This window comes from Schistocerca americana, chromosome 1 (assembly GCF_021461395.2).
Source record: "Schistocerca americana isolate TAMUIC-IGC-003095 chromosome 1, iqSchAmer2.1, whole genome shotgun sequence".
Classification (NCBI taxonomy): Eukaryota; Metazoa; Arthropoda; class Insecta; order Orthoptera; family Acrididae; genus Schistocerca; species Schistocerca americana.
In genome coordinates, this window is record NC_060119.1 from 537,350,263 (window position 1) to 537,367,480 (window position 17,218).

Below are 17,218 nucleotides of genomic sequence, written 5' to 3' on the forward strand. Positions count from 1 at the left end.
ATTTTAAACTTAATAGAGTTCCATCTTCATTACTCCAACATGCGTCTCGTTCTGTACCAGAAATCTACAAACCCATATATTCTGCTACCTACTGCATTTGTGTTTGTTGTTTAGTTATAGACTGTCCTAAATATGACGTTATTGCATGGCTTGTATTAAAAGGGTGACAAGACGACAACTGTTTCACTATCACATAGCGCCTCTCTCAATATTTTTTAGTAAATTTTTTTAGCAAAGTTTCTCCTTGAGCCGGCCGAAGTGGCCGTGCGGTTAAAGGCGCTGCAGTCTGGAACCGCAAGACCGCTACGGTCGCAGGTTCGAATCCTGCCTCGGGCATGGATGTTTGTGATGTCCTTAGGTTAGTTAGGTTTAACTAGTTCTAAGTTCTAGGGGACTAATGACCTCAGCAGTTGAGTCCCATAGTGCTCAGGGCCATTTGAACCATTTTCTCCTTGAGCTCAGTTTTTCCTCAGAAATCCCACGTTGTAAAATACCTCAGATGGGACTAAGAATACGTTTACCTTATTAATGAGTAATTATGCTCGTAAGTAATACTTTACCTCGTTATTTTATTTTTTCGAAGTATGTTATGGTGCTTCTGTTTTTTCTGTTATAAGTTCTTGTTCTCACACAATGACTGAACGTGAAATGAGTAGAGATGGATGTGCTGATCTCTTTATAGTTTACTTGGTAACTGTTACTTCTGTTACAGATGCGTTTCTCTCCTTCAATCAGCAATGAGTGTGTCCATTTTCATCCTTCTGTCCATTAATATGGCCAATTTATGTTTCATTCTGTTTGTCACAGTGGAAGTAAGTACATGCGAAATAATTTATTTGCCGATATACAGTAAATTGTAAAATCCATTCACATATATCAGTATAGATTGAAGCAAGTTGATTTTTCGCAAAGGAAATGACAGAGGTAATTCGAACTTAGACTGTGGGATTGCATGATTAGATGCGAACAAAGTATCAAGCCATGTATCATTGTACTATTAAAGTTGAATGGTATGCATGTCAGCTATATTACACAACAGCTTTATCAAATAATACCTCATAATCAGAGTCTCGTGCCCAAATTTCTCCATTAATATTGATTAGTAACAAATAATTCGATGCTAGCATTTTATGCAGAAATACTTATTAATACCAACACTGTTATGTGTTCAGCTTTTGCAGAGTGAAGGAAATATGTCTAAACCACTGAAGACCATATTTGTGATGCCTGCTCTTCTATACCAGACTTGGATGTATTGCATTTTTGGCCAGATCATAACTGATCAGGTATGTATTACTTTGTAATTAGACATTTCTTTCTTCTTCGAATCTTTATTCGTTTACATGGCTCCTCATGATTTAGCTAGTCCTATTTCTAGCGGAAGACGATGAATATCCAAAAATATCAGCGACTCGCAGTATAACTACGGAAAATATTTATTAATCAACCAAATGGTGAATGCTTAATGATATTTTCCACCATGACTGGCTATTTTGTGACCGGTGTTTATAACTCAGTGTACTGTATGTTGATACCTAAATGTCAGACAGATAGCAATTCCATTATCCTGTAAGTTAAATGGACATTGGGAGCTTTAGCCAGCTGTCTGGAAATTAGTTTGTAAGTTAATTATATGTTCCAAGGATTATTTTGATCGACAAATCATAATGACGTGAAAATAATCATTTTACATTCATATCGCAAATTAATTCGAACATGTGGTTACATTCTGAACACTTCTAAGTTTTTGCTTTTCTTTTTTTCTCAATATATATATATATATATATATATATATATATATATATATATGTATATATACTCCTGGAAATTGAAATAAGAACACCGTGAATTCATTGTCCCAGGAAGGGGAAACTTTATCGACACATTCCTGGGGTCAGATACATCACATGATCACACTGACAGAACCACAGGCACATAGACACGGGCAACAGAGCATGCACAATGTCGGCACTAGTACAGTGTATATCCACCTTTCGCAGCAATGCAGGCTGCTATTCTCCCATGGAGACGATCGTAGAGATGCTGGATGTAGTCCTGTGGAACGGCTTGCCATGCCATTTCCACCTGGCGCCTCAGTTGGACCAGCGTTCGTGCTGGACGTGCAGACCGCGTGAGACGACGCTTCATCCAGTCCCGAACATGCTCAATGGGGGACAGATCCGGAGATCTTGCTGGCCAGGGTAGTTTACTTACACCTTCTAGAGCACGTTGGGTGGCACGGGATACATGCGGACGTGCATTGTCCTGTTGGAACAGCAAGTTCCCTTGCCGGTCTAGGAATGGTAGAACGATGGGTTCGATGACGGTTTGGATGTACCATGCACTATTCAGTGTTCCCTCGACGATCACCAGTGGTGTACGGCCAGTGTAGGAGATCGCTGCCCACACCATGATGCCGGGTGTTGGCCCTGTTTGCCTCGGTCGTATGCAGTCCTGATTGTGGCGCTCACCTGCACGGCGCCAAACACGCATACGACCATCATTGGCACCAAGGCAGAAGCGACTCTCATCGCTGAAGACGACACGTCTCCATTCGTCCCTCCATTCACGCCTGTCGCGACACCACTGGAGGCGGCCTGCACGATGTTGGGGCGTGAGCGGAAGACGGCCTAACGGTGCGCGGGACCGTAGACCAGCTTCATGGAGACGGTTGCGAATGGTCCTCGCCGATACCCCAGGAGCAACAGCGTCCCTAATTTGCTGGGAAGTGGCGGTGCGGTCCCCTACGGCACTGTGTAGGATCCTACGGTCTTGGCGTGCATCCGTGCGTCGCTGCGGTCCGGTCCGGTCCCAGGTCGACGGGCACGTGCACCTTCCGCGGATCACTGGCGACAACATCGATGTACTGTGGAGACCTCACGCCCCACGTGTTGAGCAATTCGGCGGTACGTCCACCCGGCCTCCCGCATGCCCACTATACGCCCTCGCTCAAAGTCCGTCAACTGCACATACGGTTCACGTGCATGCTGTCGCGGCATGCTACCAGTGTTAAAGACTGCGATGGAGCACCGTATGCCACGGCAAACTGGCTGACACTGACGGCGGCGGTGCACAAATGTTGCGCAGCTAGCGCCATTCGACGGCCAACACCGCGGTTCCTGGTGTGTCCGCTGTGCCGTGCGTGTGATCATTGCTTGTACAGCCCTCTCGCAGTGTCCGGAGCAAGTATGGTGGGTCTGACACAGGAGTATATATATATATATATATATATATATATATATATATATATACTCCTGGAAATGGAAAAAAGAACACCTTGACACCGGTGTGTCAGACCCACCATACTTGCTCCGGACACTGCGAGAGGGCTGTACAAGCAATGATCACACGCACGGCACAGCGGACACACCAGGAACCGCGGTGTTGGCCGTCGAATGGCCGTCGAATGGCGCTAGCTGCGCAGCATTTGTGCACCGCCGCCGTCAGTGTCAGCCAGTTTGCCGTGGCATATGGAGCTCCAGCGCAGTCTTTAACACTGGTAGCATGCCGCGACAGCATGGACGTGAACCGTATGTGCAGTTGACGGACTTTGAGCGAGGGCGTATAGTGGGCATGCGGGAGGCCGGGTGGACGTACCGCCGAATTGCTCAACACGTGGGGCGTGAGGTCTCCACAGTACATCGATGTTGTCGCCAGTGGTCGGCGGAAGGTGCACGTGCCCGTCGACCTGGGACCGGACCGCAGCGACGCACGGATGCACGCCAAGACCGTAGGATCCTACGCAGTGCCGTAGGGGACCGCACCGCCACTTCCCAGCAAATTAGGGACACTGCTGCTCCTGGGGTATCGGCAAGGACCATTCGCAACCATCTCCATGAAGCTGGGCTACGGTCCCGCACACCGTTAGGCCGTCTTCCGCTCACGCCCCAACATCGTGCAGCCCGCCTCCAGTGGTGTCGCGACAGGCGTGAATGGAGGGACGAATGGAGACGTGTCGTCTTCAGCGATGAGAGTCGCTTCTGCGTTGGTGCCAATGTTGGTCGTATGCGTGTTTGGCGCCGTGCAGGTGAGCGCCACAATCAGGACTGCATACGACCGAGGCAAACAGGGCCAACACCCGGCATCATGGTGTGGGCAGCGATCTCCTACACTGGCCGTACACCACTGGTGATCGTCGAGGGGACACTGAATAATGCACGGTACATCCAAACCGTCATCGAACCCATCGTTCTACCATTCCTAGACCGGCAAGGGAACTTGCTGTTCCAACAGGACAATGCACGTCCGCATGTATCCCGTGCCACCCAACGTGCTCTAGAAGGTGTAAGTCAACTACCCTGGCCAGCAAGATCTCCGGATCTGTCCCCCATTGAGCATGTTTGGGACTGGATGAAGCGTCGTCTCACGCGGTCTGCACGTCCAGCACGAACGCTGGTCCAACTGAGGCGCCAGGTGGAAATGGCATGGCAAGCCGTTCCACAGGACTGCATCCAGCATCTCTACGATCGTCTCCATGGGAGAATAGCAGCCTGCATTGCTGCGAAAGGTGGATATACACTGTACTAGTGCCGACATTGTGCATGCTCTGTTGCCTGTGTCTATGTGCCTGTGGGTCTGTCAGTGTGATCATGTGATGTATCTGACCCCAGGAATGTGTCAATAAAGTTTCCCCTTCCTGGGACAATGAATTCACGGTGTTCTTATTTCAATTTCCAGGAGTGTATATATGTGTGTGTGTGTGTGTGTGTGTGTGTGTGTGTGTGTGAGAGAGAGAGAGAGTTAGCAATTTCTACTCACCACCAGTTACACATTACAATATTAGAAATTCTTCTGCGAAACAGGGCTTGTCAAAGAGAAACTTTCTCAGTTTCTTTCCAAATTTTGCTTTGCTGTCTGTCAGACATTTTATATCACTGGGTAAGTGATTAAAAACTTTCGTTGCAGCACCGTGCAACCTTTTTTCGAGTTTTAGAGAATTATTTGCAACAAACTTCATGAGGAAATAAATTGTGAAGCAGTAGCCATTATGCCGAAGATTTGTTCCGTTCAGGACGATAAAACTGCATCGTTCCGTTGTTTCCTCAAGAATCGGAACTTCTCAAGGTCTCCACGAACGGCAGCTGTCTTGGGTAGAATTTTCGTCCGGCGTAAAAAGTTTCATCATGTCATTTCGAACTGTAGCATGCGCGATCCAAAATACAAGTGAAAAATAATGATGATTTGTAATGTCTCTCCATGTGTTGTCAACGACGATTGATGGACTTTCGACTCCCGGTCAGGCAAACAACTTTTTATCACGTCATTTCACGTTCAAACATGCCACATGTTGCTACCGGTCAAATAGAGAAAAAGAAAGCGAAAGTTAACGTCTCTTGCTGTGTAACTAACAACGATGAAATGTGCAGGTTCTACTCCTAGTCAATATCAAACTTTTGGTCATATTATTTCCAGTTCAGACATGTGAACATGTTGCTACTGGTAAAATATACCGGTATTTATCGTCTATTCGTGGCTAGAAAACGACGGCGATATGTGCCGTGTTCTCATACAGACAACGCAAAACTTCTTCGTATGCTCATTTCGGTTTTAATCATCTCACAACAAATGAAAAATTTTTATATCTAACATTTGATCGTGCTTAATTAGGTGCTGGATTAAAATCCCCTATCAACACAAAACTTTACGTCACATCACTTTAAGTTGAAACATGTACACACTTTGCTACGGGTGAATGAAACCGTACGTAAGCTCTTTCTTGGTTTGTTAACGGGGACTATATTTGGTAGATATGAGTCTCAGGTCATCACTCAGGACAAATATTTTCGTCACATAATTTGAAACTGGAGCTTACGTTTTAAAATATCATTGTCTGTAACAAATTCAAGTTTACAAGCGTTAAAGACAGTGTCATTTTTAATAATGGTTTTGCTGATATTTGCATTATTGTGGTATTGATTTCCATCTGGGTTCATGGCCACATACAACAGTGTTCTCTAATATCCTCTTGTTAAAACTGGTTTTGTATAGTCAAATGACTGTACCGAAAGGAGATTAGGGCAGCTACAAGACAGTTACATTGTGACAACTGCATACAAATCAGGCAGGACGGAATTCAGGTCATTCGGATACTTTCGAGTGCGGTAGTATGTCCCTTGTTTCAGAAGACGATTGCATTAAAACTACAACCCATCCGAAACATGACATGTATCAGTGGACAGAGCTTTTCTATAAGTTTCGATTCCGATAAGGGACTTTACGTAGATGCACCAGAGGGCATGTAAGTCAGAGTATGTAGGCAAATAATTTGCTCCGTATTGTCGCATCGAATTATTTACAGTTCTTCTCGTTACGGGAATTAAAATTCGTTTAGCTAATAATCGTATTAATACGGATAGGGGCTATCTACCAAGCAAGGCGTGGAAATCTGCACATGCCTGCCTCAATTCAAGTCGTACGTCGACTCATTTGGCAGAAAATTTTGAACATTATTTGTGGCACAGATAACTTGTTTTAGTTTGCCTTCACCACCAGCGGTGCTGCTATCATTCTGTGAGGAAGCCCAATATTCACAGCATTTGACGGACGCGCTGAGTATTCTCTGCAGAGAGAAAAAAGGGTGCCTGCTGCATCGTGGCATCAGCTCAGCAATATTCATCTACAGCCCGCATCTCGTGGTCGTGCGGTAGCGTTCTCGCTTCCCACGCCCGGGTTCCCGGGTTCGATTCCCGGCGGGGTCAGGGATTTTCTCTGCCTCGTGATGGCTGGGTGTTGTGTGGTGTACTTACGTTAGTTAGGTTTAAGTAGTTCTAAGTTTTAGGGGACTGATGAACATAGATGTTAAGTCCCATAGTGCTCAGAGCCATTTGAACCATTTGAACCAGCTTGTCACCTGAAGACGATGGCCAGTCGGACAGTCGAAATACTGTGTACCTTGATTTGCAGACCCGACTGCAAACTCTAATTATTTCGCCGGGAAAGACGGTAGTGTTATATACAGGGGCTGGACAGATATATGGAAAACGCATCCTTGGGAATAATGTACGCTGCAGAATACCCATAGGGTCCTCAGAATAGCAATATGTGGCTGCCCAGGTCATCAATCCCACCATGTTTCGCTCTTGGGACGCAAACTCGGCTAGAAGTTGGAAACAGTGGACAACAGGAGTCATCGGGTCGAAGAATTTTCTTCCTTGGCTTCACAGTCGAGATTTTATAGCTTCGGTATCACGTTTCTAGCTATTATGACCATTTGCAACACACTGGGTAGTTTTTGATTCCCAGATCGCCCTGCAGTTCCCTGCTTGTGGCGTTCCAATTGTGTTAATTTGGTGCTGAAAGGATTCACGAGTGCGACATTGAGTTCCGTATTGTGTTTTGCAGCTTTTAGTCAAAATCTTCTTCAACGCCCGTCCGTCATGGACACTCAAACACTTAATCGTCCGCGTTGTGAATTAGTGATTTATGTATTTCCGCTATTCCTACGTGTTGTATAAATCTTCCATAGCGTGCCTCTTGAAATACGAAACGCTTCGGCTACCTTGGTTACGAAAGTGCCACCACACGAATTCTCTTAGTCCCGTCGTAAAGCATTCACAACTACACAGAACACTTTTCTGACCACACCTAACTCTTGCCTTGTATTGCACAGTTCTGTTCGTGGCCAGTACGTCATCACAACCTGCAGGGTTGGCTAACAGCTGCATTTATGTCCACTCTACTTAATCTTTAGCACATCTGCAGCGTCATATTTATTCCTAAATATCACCACAATCTTGAGGATAGAATGTGGCTAAAGATAAGAGAAGAAAATAATACCTAAGTGTAACTGAACGCGAAGTATAAAACCAGTTGTATAGGAAATCTTACGTAGATTATTTACACGTGATAATCAAATACAGATATGAATGACAGTAATGTATGGAGCCGATACGTGAATGTTCCAGAATGAGAAGTTGGTGGACTCGGCCTTTGGATGCGGATGGACGGACACTGACTCTCGTTTCAAACGGAGTTTGGCGATCGTCATGATGGCGGCTACACGACCTCTCAAGATCAGAATAGGCAAGACGTGTGACCTATCCAGGGCACTTCTGCTTCAGGTGAGCTAGGAAATAATAAATCTGCAATATAGTGTAGTACAATGTATATGGCGGTATCAAAGCATAACATACGACGGTTGCTCAGAAAGTAACGCACAGCATTTTTTTTTTCTTCAACAGCTCTTTACTGAACACAATGTGAATTACACATACAAAAGAATGGTGTTTCATCTACACACCCTATTTTTCCACGAAATCTCCATCTCATTTTATGGCCTTAGTCCAGCGTGAAACAAGGGCGTGTATGCCCTGTCGGTAACAATCCTGGTCCTGGTGGCGCAGCCAGTGCTTCACTGTGTGCATCACCTCCTTATCGTTCTCAAAATGTCTGCCACGAATGACTTCCTTTAATGGTCCAAACAACTGGAAGGCCGAGGGGGCTAGGTCAGGTGTGTCAGGTGTGACAGCCGTTTATGGTCTCCCCGACCGCTGCAAATCGCGCAGCTCCGTCGAACCGCCTTCTGATGACCTCACCCTCCGTGCCCAGCAACTAACTGTACTTCTGCCGGCAGCAGATGCTCCACAGACTTTCTCAAGCGCTTGTGAATATTCCCCACAGTTTCTTTCTCTGCAGTGAGAAATTCAATGATGACATATTGCTTGTAACGTACATCACCCACAGACGCCATTTTGAAGTTGTCCTGCAGCCGCGGCATCTGTCGTAAGTGACTGAAACTTGCTGCGCTCTCTCAGGAGACTTCAAAAAATACATACGTAACGTTTCGCGTTCGTAGTGTTGTTTTCGGCTGACAAAAAGATGCGGTATATTACTTTCTGGGCAACCCATGTACAAACAAAACTGTGTGCCGAAGACAAACGATATTTCAATTGTTTCTCCCGACATCAAAAAAAAAAAAAACAGCTCTGTAGCAGAAACTTCAAAAAGCCAACACAAACTAAGCACCTCTCGGTATCCGTTGTAATTTGTACATATTATTAAATCTATGAATTTATGTAACTGACTTAGGTCGACAAACACATTGTGGTTTTATTATAGTGATGTTTGTTTGTTTCGAATCTGTTTTAAGCTTACAGGATCATGATCCAAGCATGTTAAACTGTAGTGTAAATTTACAGTTTAAAATATGGATGGTATCAGATACAGTACATAACGAAAACGCAGAACTTGTATGAATGTAATACACTCCTGGAAATTGAAATAAGAACACCGTGAATTCATTGTCCCAGGAAGGGGAAACTTTATTGACACATTCTTGGGGTCAGATACATCACATGATCACACTGACAGAACCACAGGCACATAGACACAGGCAACAGAGCATGCACAATGTCGGCACTAGTACAGTGTATATCCACCTTTCGCAGCAATGCAGGCTGCTATTCCCCCATGGAGACGATCGTAGAGATGCTGGATGTAGTCCTGTGGAACGGCTTGCCATGCCATTTCCACCTGGCGCCTCAGTTGGACCAGCGTTCGTGCTGGACGTGCAGACCGCGTGAGACGACGCTTCATCCAGTCCCAAACATGCTCAATGGGGGACAGATCCGGAGATCTTGCTGGCCAGGGTAGTTGACTTACACCTTCTAGAGCACGTTGGGTGGCACGGGATACATGCGGACGTGCATTGCCCTGTTGGAACAGCAAGTTCCCTTGCCTGTCTAGCAATGGTAGAACGATGGGTTCGATGACGGTTTGGATGTACCGCGCACTATTCAGTGTCCCCTCGACGATCACCAGTGGTGTACGGCCAGTGTAGGAGATCGCTCCCCACACCATGATGCCGGGTGTTGGCCCTGTGTGCCTCGGTCGTATGCAGTCCTGATTGTGGCGCTCACCTGCACGGCGCCAAACACGCATACGACCATCATTGGCACCAAGGCAGAAGCGACTCTCATCGCTGAAGACGACACGTCTCCATTCGTCCCTCCATTCACGCCTGTCGCGACACCACTGGAGGCGGGCTGCACGATGTTGGGGCGTGAGCATAAGACGGCCCAACGGTGTGCGGGACCGCAGCCCAGCTTCATGGAGACGGTTGCGAATGGTACTCGCCGATACCCCAGGAGCAACAGCGTCCCTAATTTGCTGGGAAGTGGCGGTGCGGTCCCCTACGGCACTGCGTAGGATCCTACGGTCTTGGCGTGCATCCGTGCGTCGCTGCGGTCCGGTCCCAGGTCGACGGGCACGTGCACCTTCCGCCGACCACTGGCGACAACATCGATGTACTGTGGAGACCTCACGCCCCACGTGTTGAGTAATTCGGCGGTACGTTCACCCGGCCTCCCGCATGCCCACTATACGCCCTCGCTCAAAGTCCGTCAACTGCACATACGGTTCACGTCCACGCTGTCGCTGCATGCTACCAGTGTTAAAGACTGCGATGGAGCTCCGTATGCCACGGCAAACTGACTGACACTGACGGCGGCGGTGCACAAATGCTGCGCAGCTAACGCCATTCGACGGCCAACACCGCGGTTCCTGGTGTGTCCGCTGTGCCGTGCGTGTGATCATTGCTTGTACAGCCCTCTCGCAGTGTCCGGAGCAAGTATGGTGGGTCTGACACACCGGTGTCAATGTGTTCTTTTTTCCATTTCCAGGAGTGTAGTAAAGCTGAGATGAATGTGATCATTGTAACTGAGATCTGAGAATATGCTTCAGTTTCTTTTAGATCACGTGATTAAGATTGGAAATGTACTGAACTGGAGCTGGTCATTTAGCAAAGGGTTTTAATCTTACATGTTTAGTTCAGATATTTCTAGAAGTACAGTTCACGGGTCAAGTTTTGCTGCAGTGGTAGGCTGCAATAGTGTAGCCATTAACATTAGTGCCAAGCGTCTCTAATATACACCGATATTGCGGTACATCCCGGTAATATTGCTGATGTAGAAAGCTGTGGTGGGTACCTGCGAGGTATGGCCAAGATGCTGTCAGTCCCGGGAGGAGAATATTTCGTGGGGCCGGGCCGTATGTCTCTCTGCCCTTGTCTGTGTGTACTCCCCTCTCTTTCTCAGACTTCCTTCATCTTTCTCACGCTGAAAGCGCTGCAATTTCAAGTCACATAATCTGAACTGTGAAATAATGGCACAGTTCTTCCCTCTAGTTCGGAAACTGGTGCGCATACGTAGAAGCACTCGACTTATTTTTTGTCTGCTGGAATTCAGAAATGGGCAACGAGTCAATCAGGAACTTCATGAATGTGTTTCTTACATCCACAACCAGACCTATGGAGCGTAGTATACATAAAGAGCGCAGTCTGGAAAAGGACAATCTCAGTGCTACTTTTGTAGTAAACGAAGTTATGCAGCAGTTAGCCAAAACTCTATAGTGTATTCTACGTAGCTTCTCAAGACTTGTAAACATTTCTGAGCAACATTGTTGGGTTACATTCCTGGCAGTTGCCATTTTTAAGGTCCGTGTCAACTCACCATGACATGTTTTCTCCTTGGTTCGTTTTACCTCTGTGTCCAATTGTTTCCACGCCCTTCCTCCAGAACATTTTCAGCAAACATGGATTCTGCCTTTTCCATCTGCAATTACGTTCATGCTCTCTCAGTTTGGCTGCTATAGCCTTGCCTGCTTAACCAATACATAAGTTGGTAACAGTGAGTGCAATTGATTTTATAAACACTGTTATTACATGACATATTTGGTTTATCCTTGTTGCTGAGTAAGTTAAAAACCGTGTGAATCTTATATACACTACTGGCCACTACAACTGCTACACCAAGAAGAAATGCAGATGATAAACGTGTATTCATTGGACAAATACATTATACTAGAACTGACATGTGATTACATTTTCACGCAATTTGGGTGCATACAACCTGAGAAATCAGTACCAAGAAACACCACTTCTGGCCTTAATAACGGCCTTCATACGCCTGGTCATTGAGTCAAACAGAGTTTGGATGCCGTGTACAGGTACAGCTGCCCATGCAGATTCAACACGATACCACAGTTCATCAAGAGTAGTGACTGGCGTATTGTGACGAGCCAGTTGCTCGGCCACCATTGACCAGACGTTTTCAATTGGTGAGAAATCTGGAGAAAGTTCTGGCCAGGGCAGCAGTCGAACATTTCCTGTATCCAGAAAGGGCCGAACAGGAACTGCAACATGCGGTCGTGCATTATCCTGCTGAAATGTAGGGTTTTGCAGGGATAGAATGAAGGGTAGAACCACGGATCGTAACACATCTGAAATGTAACGTCCACTGTTCAAAGTGCCGTCAATGCGAAAAAGAGGTGACCGAGATGTGTAACCAATGACACCCCATACCATCACGCCGGGTGATACGCCAGTATGGCGACGACGAATACACGCTTCCAATATGCGTTCACAGCGATGTCGCATCATGACGTTGTAAACTGAACCTGGATTCAAGAAGTGACGTTTTGCCATTGGTGCACCCAGGTCCGTCGTTGAGTACACCATCGCAGGCGCTCCTGTCTGTGATGCAACGTCAAGGGTAACCGCAGCCACGGTCTCCGAGCTGATAGTCCATGCTGCTGCAAACGTCGTCGAACTGTTCGTGTAGATGATTGTTGTCTTTCAAACGTCCCCAGGGATCGAGACGTGGCTACACGATCCGTTACAGACATGCGGATAAGATGCCAGTCATCTCGACTGCTAGTGATACGAGGCCGTTGGGATCCAGCACGGCGTTCCGTATTACCCTCCTGAACCCACCGATTCCATATTCTGCTAACAGTCATTGGATCTCGACCAACGCGAGCAGCAATGTCGCGATACGATAAACCGCAATCGCGATAGGCTAAAATCCGACCTTTATCAGAGTCGGAAACGTGATGGTACGCGTTTCTCCTCTTTACGCGAGGCATCACAACAACGTTGCACCAGGAAATGCCGGTCAACTGCTGTTTGTGTATGAGAAATTGGTTGGAAACTTTCCTCGTATCAGCATGTTGTAGGTGTCGCCAGCGGCGCCAACCTTGTGTGAATGCTCTGAAAAGCTAATCATTTGCATATCACAGCATCTACTTCCTGTCGGTTAAATTTCGCGTCTGTAGCGCTTCATCTTCGTGGTGTAGCAATTTTAATGGCCAGTAGTGTAAAACGAAGATTGATAGATGCAAGGTTGGAGAATCTCAGCTATTTGTTGGATGACTCTCCTAAATATTGCGTAGTATACCTACTTATTTTAGGTGTAACTGTCACTGGACAACGAGCATAAATGTAGGGCAACATGTTTCTTTTTGCTTCTTGAGTAAAATGTTTTCAACTATGTCAGGAATACAGCCATTGCTACATTCAGTAAATTTAAGTTTCTCTATCTCTATTTGAAATTCCTATTTTGATACTGGTGCGGATCCGAGATGATACACCATGGAATAGTAGGCAGCATGTTAATGTGCTGTTTGATATTTTAAACAAGAGGGTATTACAGTGTCCATTGTTCCAGACTTCCTTTAAATTTTAAAACAATGAGTATTTGTAGTGAAATCTATAGCAAAATGTAAGAAGTCATTGAATACTTTAGCAAGCTCTATGATGAAATGTTTTGTATTGTAAATTTAGATGTTCTATAAACGTGTTGCGCTGTCTCTTGGTGCCAGTTCACTGACATCGTCTACATGAAAACCGCTTCGAAGTAAACAGCTATACAACAGAAATACTGTGTGTTTTCAAACTTTAAGTATCAAATTATTCTGCCGAGAAGTAACGATAGAACACACAAGTGCGATTAAGTAACTGTGCATATCACTTGTTTCATTTCTAAAGCAAGAGATCTCGCTTACGATGAAATGTGTTCAAACTTAGTCGTACACATTGTTTCCCTCTGTCATCAGGCAGGTGTTGAAACTGTTAGTGCCATCCCAGTTCTTCCCAAATGCAAACACCTTTGGCGTATATTCAAATTCTTCTTAAGCAGACAAATGATTACGACAATTTTTGACCGCCTAAAAAGAAATAAAACGATTCTGCGTTCTATGATGGACCTGAGAATATCTTGTATTTTTCAGAATTAGTGTGATTGTAGTAATAGCTACATGAGACAGTGTCCTAGAACTATTTCAAAAGTTGAATAGTGGCACATAAGGTTCACAAATCTACTAAAACCAGTTGCACCCGAAAACAGCCTTTGGATTAGCGTAAAATACTATAGAGGTTGCACAGATTCTAGCCTACTGTTGATACCTAATTGTCAACCGTTCAGAATTCTCGAAAATAAGATGGTGCGTTAAGGTGAGCAGTACGCTTACAATCTTCAGTCCGCAAGCTGAGTAGTGGATGGTATTTTTTTTAACAGATTCAGACCCTTCCGTTTCTCTTACCTATTCCATTCTTAGGTGGTGCGCAAGAGGAAAGATCGTTTCTACCCTTCTACATGAGCCGAAATTGTTTAACATTTTAATTCGATATCTATACACTAGGTGTACGTTGGAAAAGGTACTATGCTTGTTAACTTACTTAAGATTATTACCTACTGGAATTTTTTCAGCTGCCTCTCCGCTATGTCAACATTTCTTTTGCAACGCCCCACTACTTTTCGTTGAGTGCTTTTTCCACTCTCTCTCCGAAATGACTACACAAACTCTTGACTAGTCATACAGTGCTCCCTTTAATCCTCCGTATCTATTTCGTCAGTCAAACTTGCCATGGGTGTCTGGCACATGGACCATAACCAAGGATTGCTCGAACAAGAGATTGTAAGTGATCTCTTTTCTGCCCGGATTATGATCTCTTAGCAATCTTTCAAAAATTATAATGTCCAACCAACCTTCCCCGCCACTAGATTTATATAAAAGGTCATCATTATCCGGATCCGGACAGAACACCTGGAGACTTCAATTTAGTGACTGATTACAGCTCTGACCGCCGAGTGCGTAGTCAAACTGTATCAGATGGTTGCATGTATTTTCGCTCTTTACATTACATTTATTTTTGTTTATGGTCAATTTTTGCAGCAGGCATTGATGATCTGGAAGCCTTTCCCTGTCCACGGCACTCCTATAAATACCACTCGTAAAACATAAATTGAGTCGAACGCCTTATTTTATTCACAAGTAGGATGCTTTATGGAACACACGATACACCAACTGTTCCGACAAGTGGACTGCTATTTACAAAGCAGTAAAGGAAACGATCTCTGAAGCATGTTGCCAATCCCTCTAGCCGTTATTGCCAGCAGATGAAACGAAATGATCGATGGTCGTGACGGCAGTGAATCCGGACCTGGGTAAATTCGACCGCTGAGCTGCAAGTCTCCTCAGTTGACGCCACATTCGGCGAGTTGCGTGGTCAAATGATGGTGAAGACAATTCAACACCCAGTCCCTGAGCGGAGAAAATCGCCGATCCCGACGGAAATCGAACCCGGATCCGCTGCAGAGCAGCCAGATATGGGGTGGACGCCTGTAGATGAGTCCTGATGGTACCGCTGATGGTAGTTTGGTTGCACGAGACTCGGTGGACACCGCAGAAAAAGTCTGAGGAGCTACGGTTAATGGATACCAGGACTTTCCGCAATGTTAATGCCACCAACATCTGCGTTTTCGCAAGAATCTGGAACACATTCATTACTATATTTGTGAATGCGACCTGTGCGTCTCGTTAAAAATCTCTGGTGTATGAATTGGAGATTTTACAGCCTCAATGGACTTTTGTGAATTTACATACCTTCCTGTATTGCATTTTCTTACCTGTAGTAACATATACTAATCTGAGCTTGTTGGAAAAACCTTTTACAGTCTAAACCAGTGGTACACAACCTTTTTTACCTACTGCTCATTTTTGTGTTTCTGTTATTAGCAAAATTTTCAAACTACCCACTGGTTCCGTGGTAATAGTAATTTATTAGGTAGGGAAGTAACATCACGAAATTTATGTAGCAGAGTTACGGCAACTTAAAAAATTAAGAATACTTACTTACCAAATACTGTATGTCAAAATTTTATTAAATCTTAATGAAAACCGTTTTAAACCCTCTACCACCTACCATCTACTACATAGCATTAAAACGAAATGCAGCCGAGTTACCTCATCTTCCCCATGGAGTTTCGTAGCAGACAATCTACATAGTATCTTTCTTTCCACTGGTGAACTGCAGAAACTGCCGCAGGACGCTACGGTCGCTTTAAAATGGTCATCTCGATCTTTTAGTTTAATGCAACGTCTTGCTATGTCCGTACAGGACACTTGCCATTAATATGGTTCTCTTCATTAAGGTACGAATTAGAATATGCTACATCCCACATGATTTTGTAATGTGTCCGGAAGTTAAACGTATCCACCGTCTGAGTATAGATGTTTAATGTGTACATTATCTGACTGAGTGATAGATTGGTAGAGATGAGGAAAATGCAACCAGGATAGCCAATAATTTCGAAATATAGTGAGAAGCGTCAACTGATTTTACGAACGAGATAGCTGCATTGTCTCAAGGTATAAGATAACATTTTCCAAATTGTGCCCTTTATAAAAACAGTTGCCCCATCGAATTCATCAGACGCATAAATGTATGTAGTTTTTGTCTTCACTCAGATATGTTATCCGCCATAAGTATTTTGATACATTCTTTTTTTTATTTTATAGGTTCTGAACGGAACGTATGGGCTGCTGAATATGCTGTGCAATTTTAATACACCAGTCTAAGCATGAAGAAAACTTAAAGAAACACATTTTTTCCTGATTACGTACTCACAACTGTGTGGAATAATGTAAAATTGTCGTGCAAGGAAATTATGCAGTTTTCTACGACGAAAAGCGCATGTTGGTTAGAGCTGCAGTATGCACATATAGATTGATGAAGTTCGTTTCAATATGTATTCTTCCCTGAATGGTTGTTACGCAAAAATAAAATTTTGTAAAAATCATGTACAATACGCAAGTGACTTGTGTTTTCATCTTTCTTACTCACTATAAAACAACCAAAGAATTACAGAAAAACAAATTAAATAAAATATATCCCTATGGATGGCACTTTTCAGATGATTCGACAGTATTACTTACAACAGTTTTGTGGCTGCTTCGGAAAAGCAATTTATTAGTGTTTACTTGAGTTTATACCATATTCACTCACACCTAAACACAAAAATCTGAGAGAGTCGACAACAATGACGGTGAATAATGAGACGCAGCCCATTTCGTTTTTCATGGAACGTTTTTATTTATTTATTTCATGTGACCTTCAGCAGTACAACACTATTTAGCCACGGGCAGGTGAAAAGGGAAAGTT

General features: G+C 44.6%; 1 protein-coding gene across 1 annotated transcript; it reads left to right on the plus strand.

Annotated features, from left to right (window-relative positions):
• Positions 1-1,178: 1,178 nt before the first annotated feature.
• Positions 1,179-16,677, plus strand: LOC124600499 (odorant receptor 2a-like). Its single transcript, XM_047136166.1, has 3 exons — positions 1,179-1,286; positions 7,905-8,060; positions 16,576-16,677. The coding sequence occupies exons 1-3, from the start codon at positions 1,194-1,196 to the stop codon at positions 16,633-16,635; spliced, it is 309 nt and encodes a 102-aa protein (XP_046992122.1). The 5' UTR covers positions 1,179-1,193; the 3' UTR covers positions 16,636-16,677.
• The last annotated feature ends 541 nt before the right edge of the window (positions 16,678-17,218 follow it).

Bases quoted from the DNA above. Each gene is read 5' to 3' on its own strand.
- LOC124600499 (XM_047136166.1), top strand. From the start codon at position 1,194: ATGTCTAAACCACTGAAGACCATATTTGTGATGCCTGCTCTTCTATAC. The intron at 1,287-7,904 runs GTATGTATTACT...TGAATGTTCCAG, and splicing joins GCCAGATCATAACTGATCAG to AATGAGAAGTTGGTGGACTC. The intron at 8,061-16,575 runs GTGAGCTAGGAA...TTTATTTTATAG, and splicing joins CCAGGGCACTTCTGCTTCAG to GTTCTGAACGGAACGTATGG.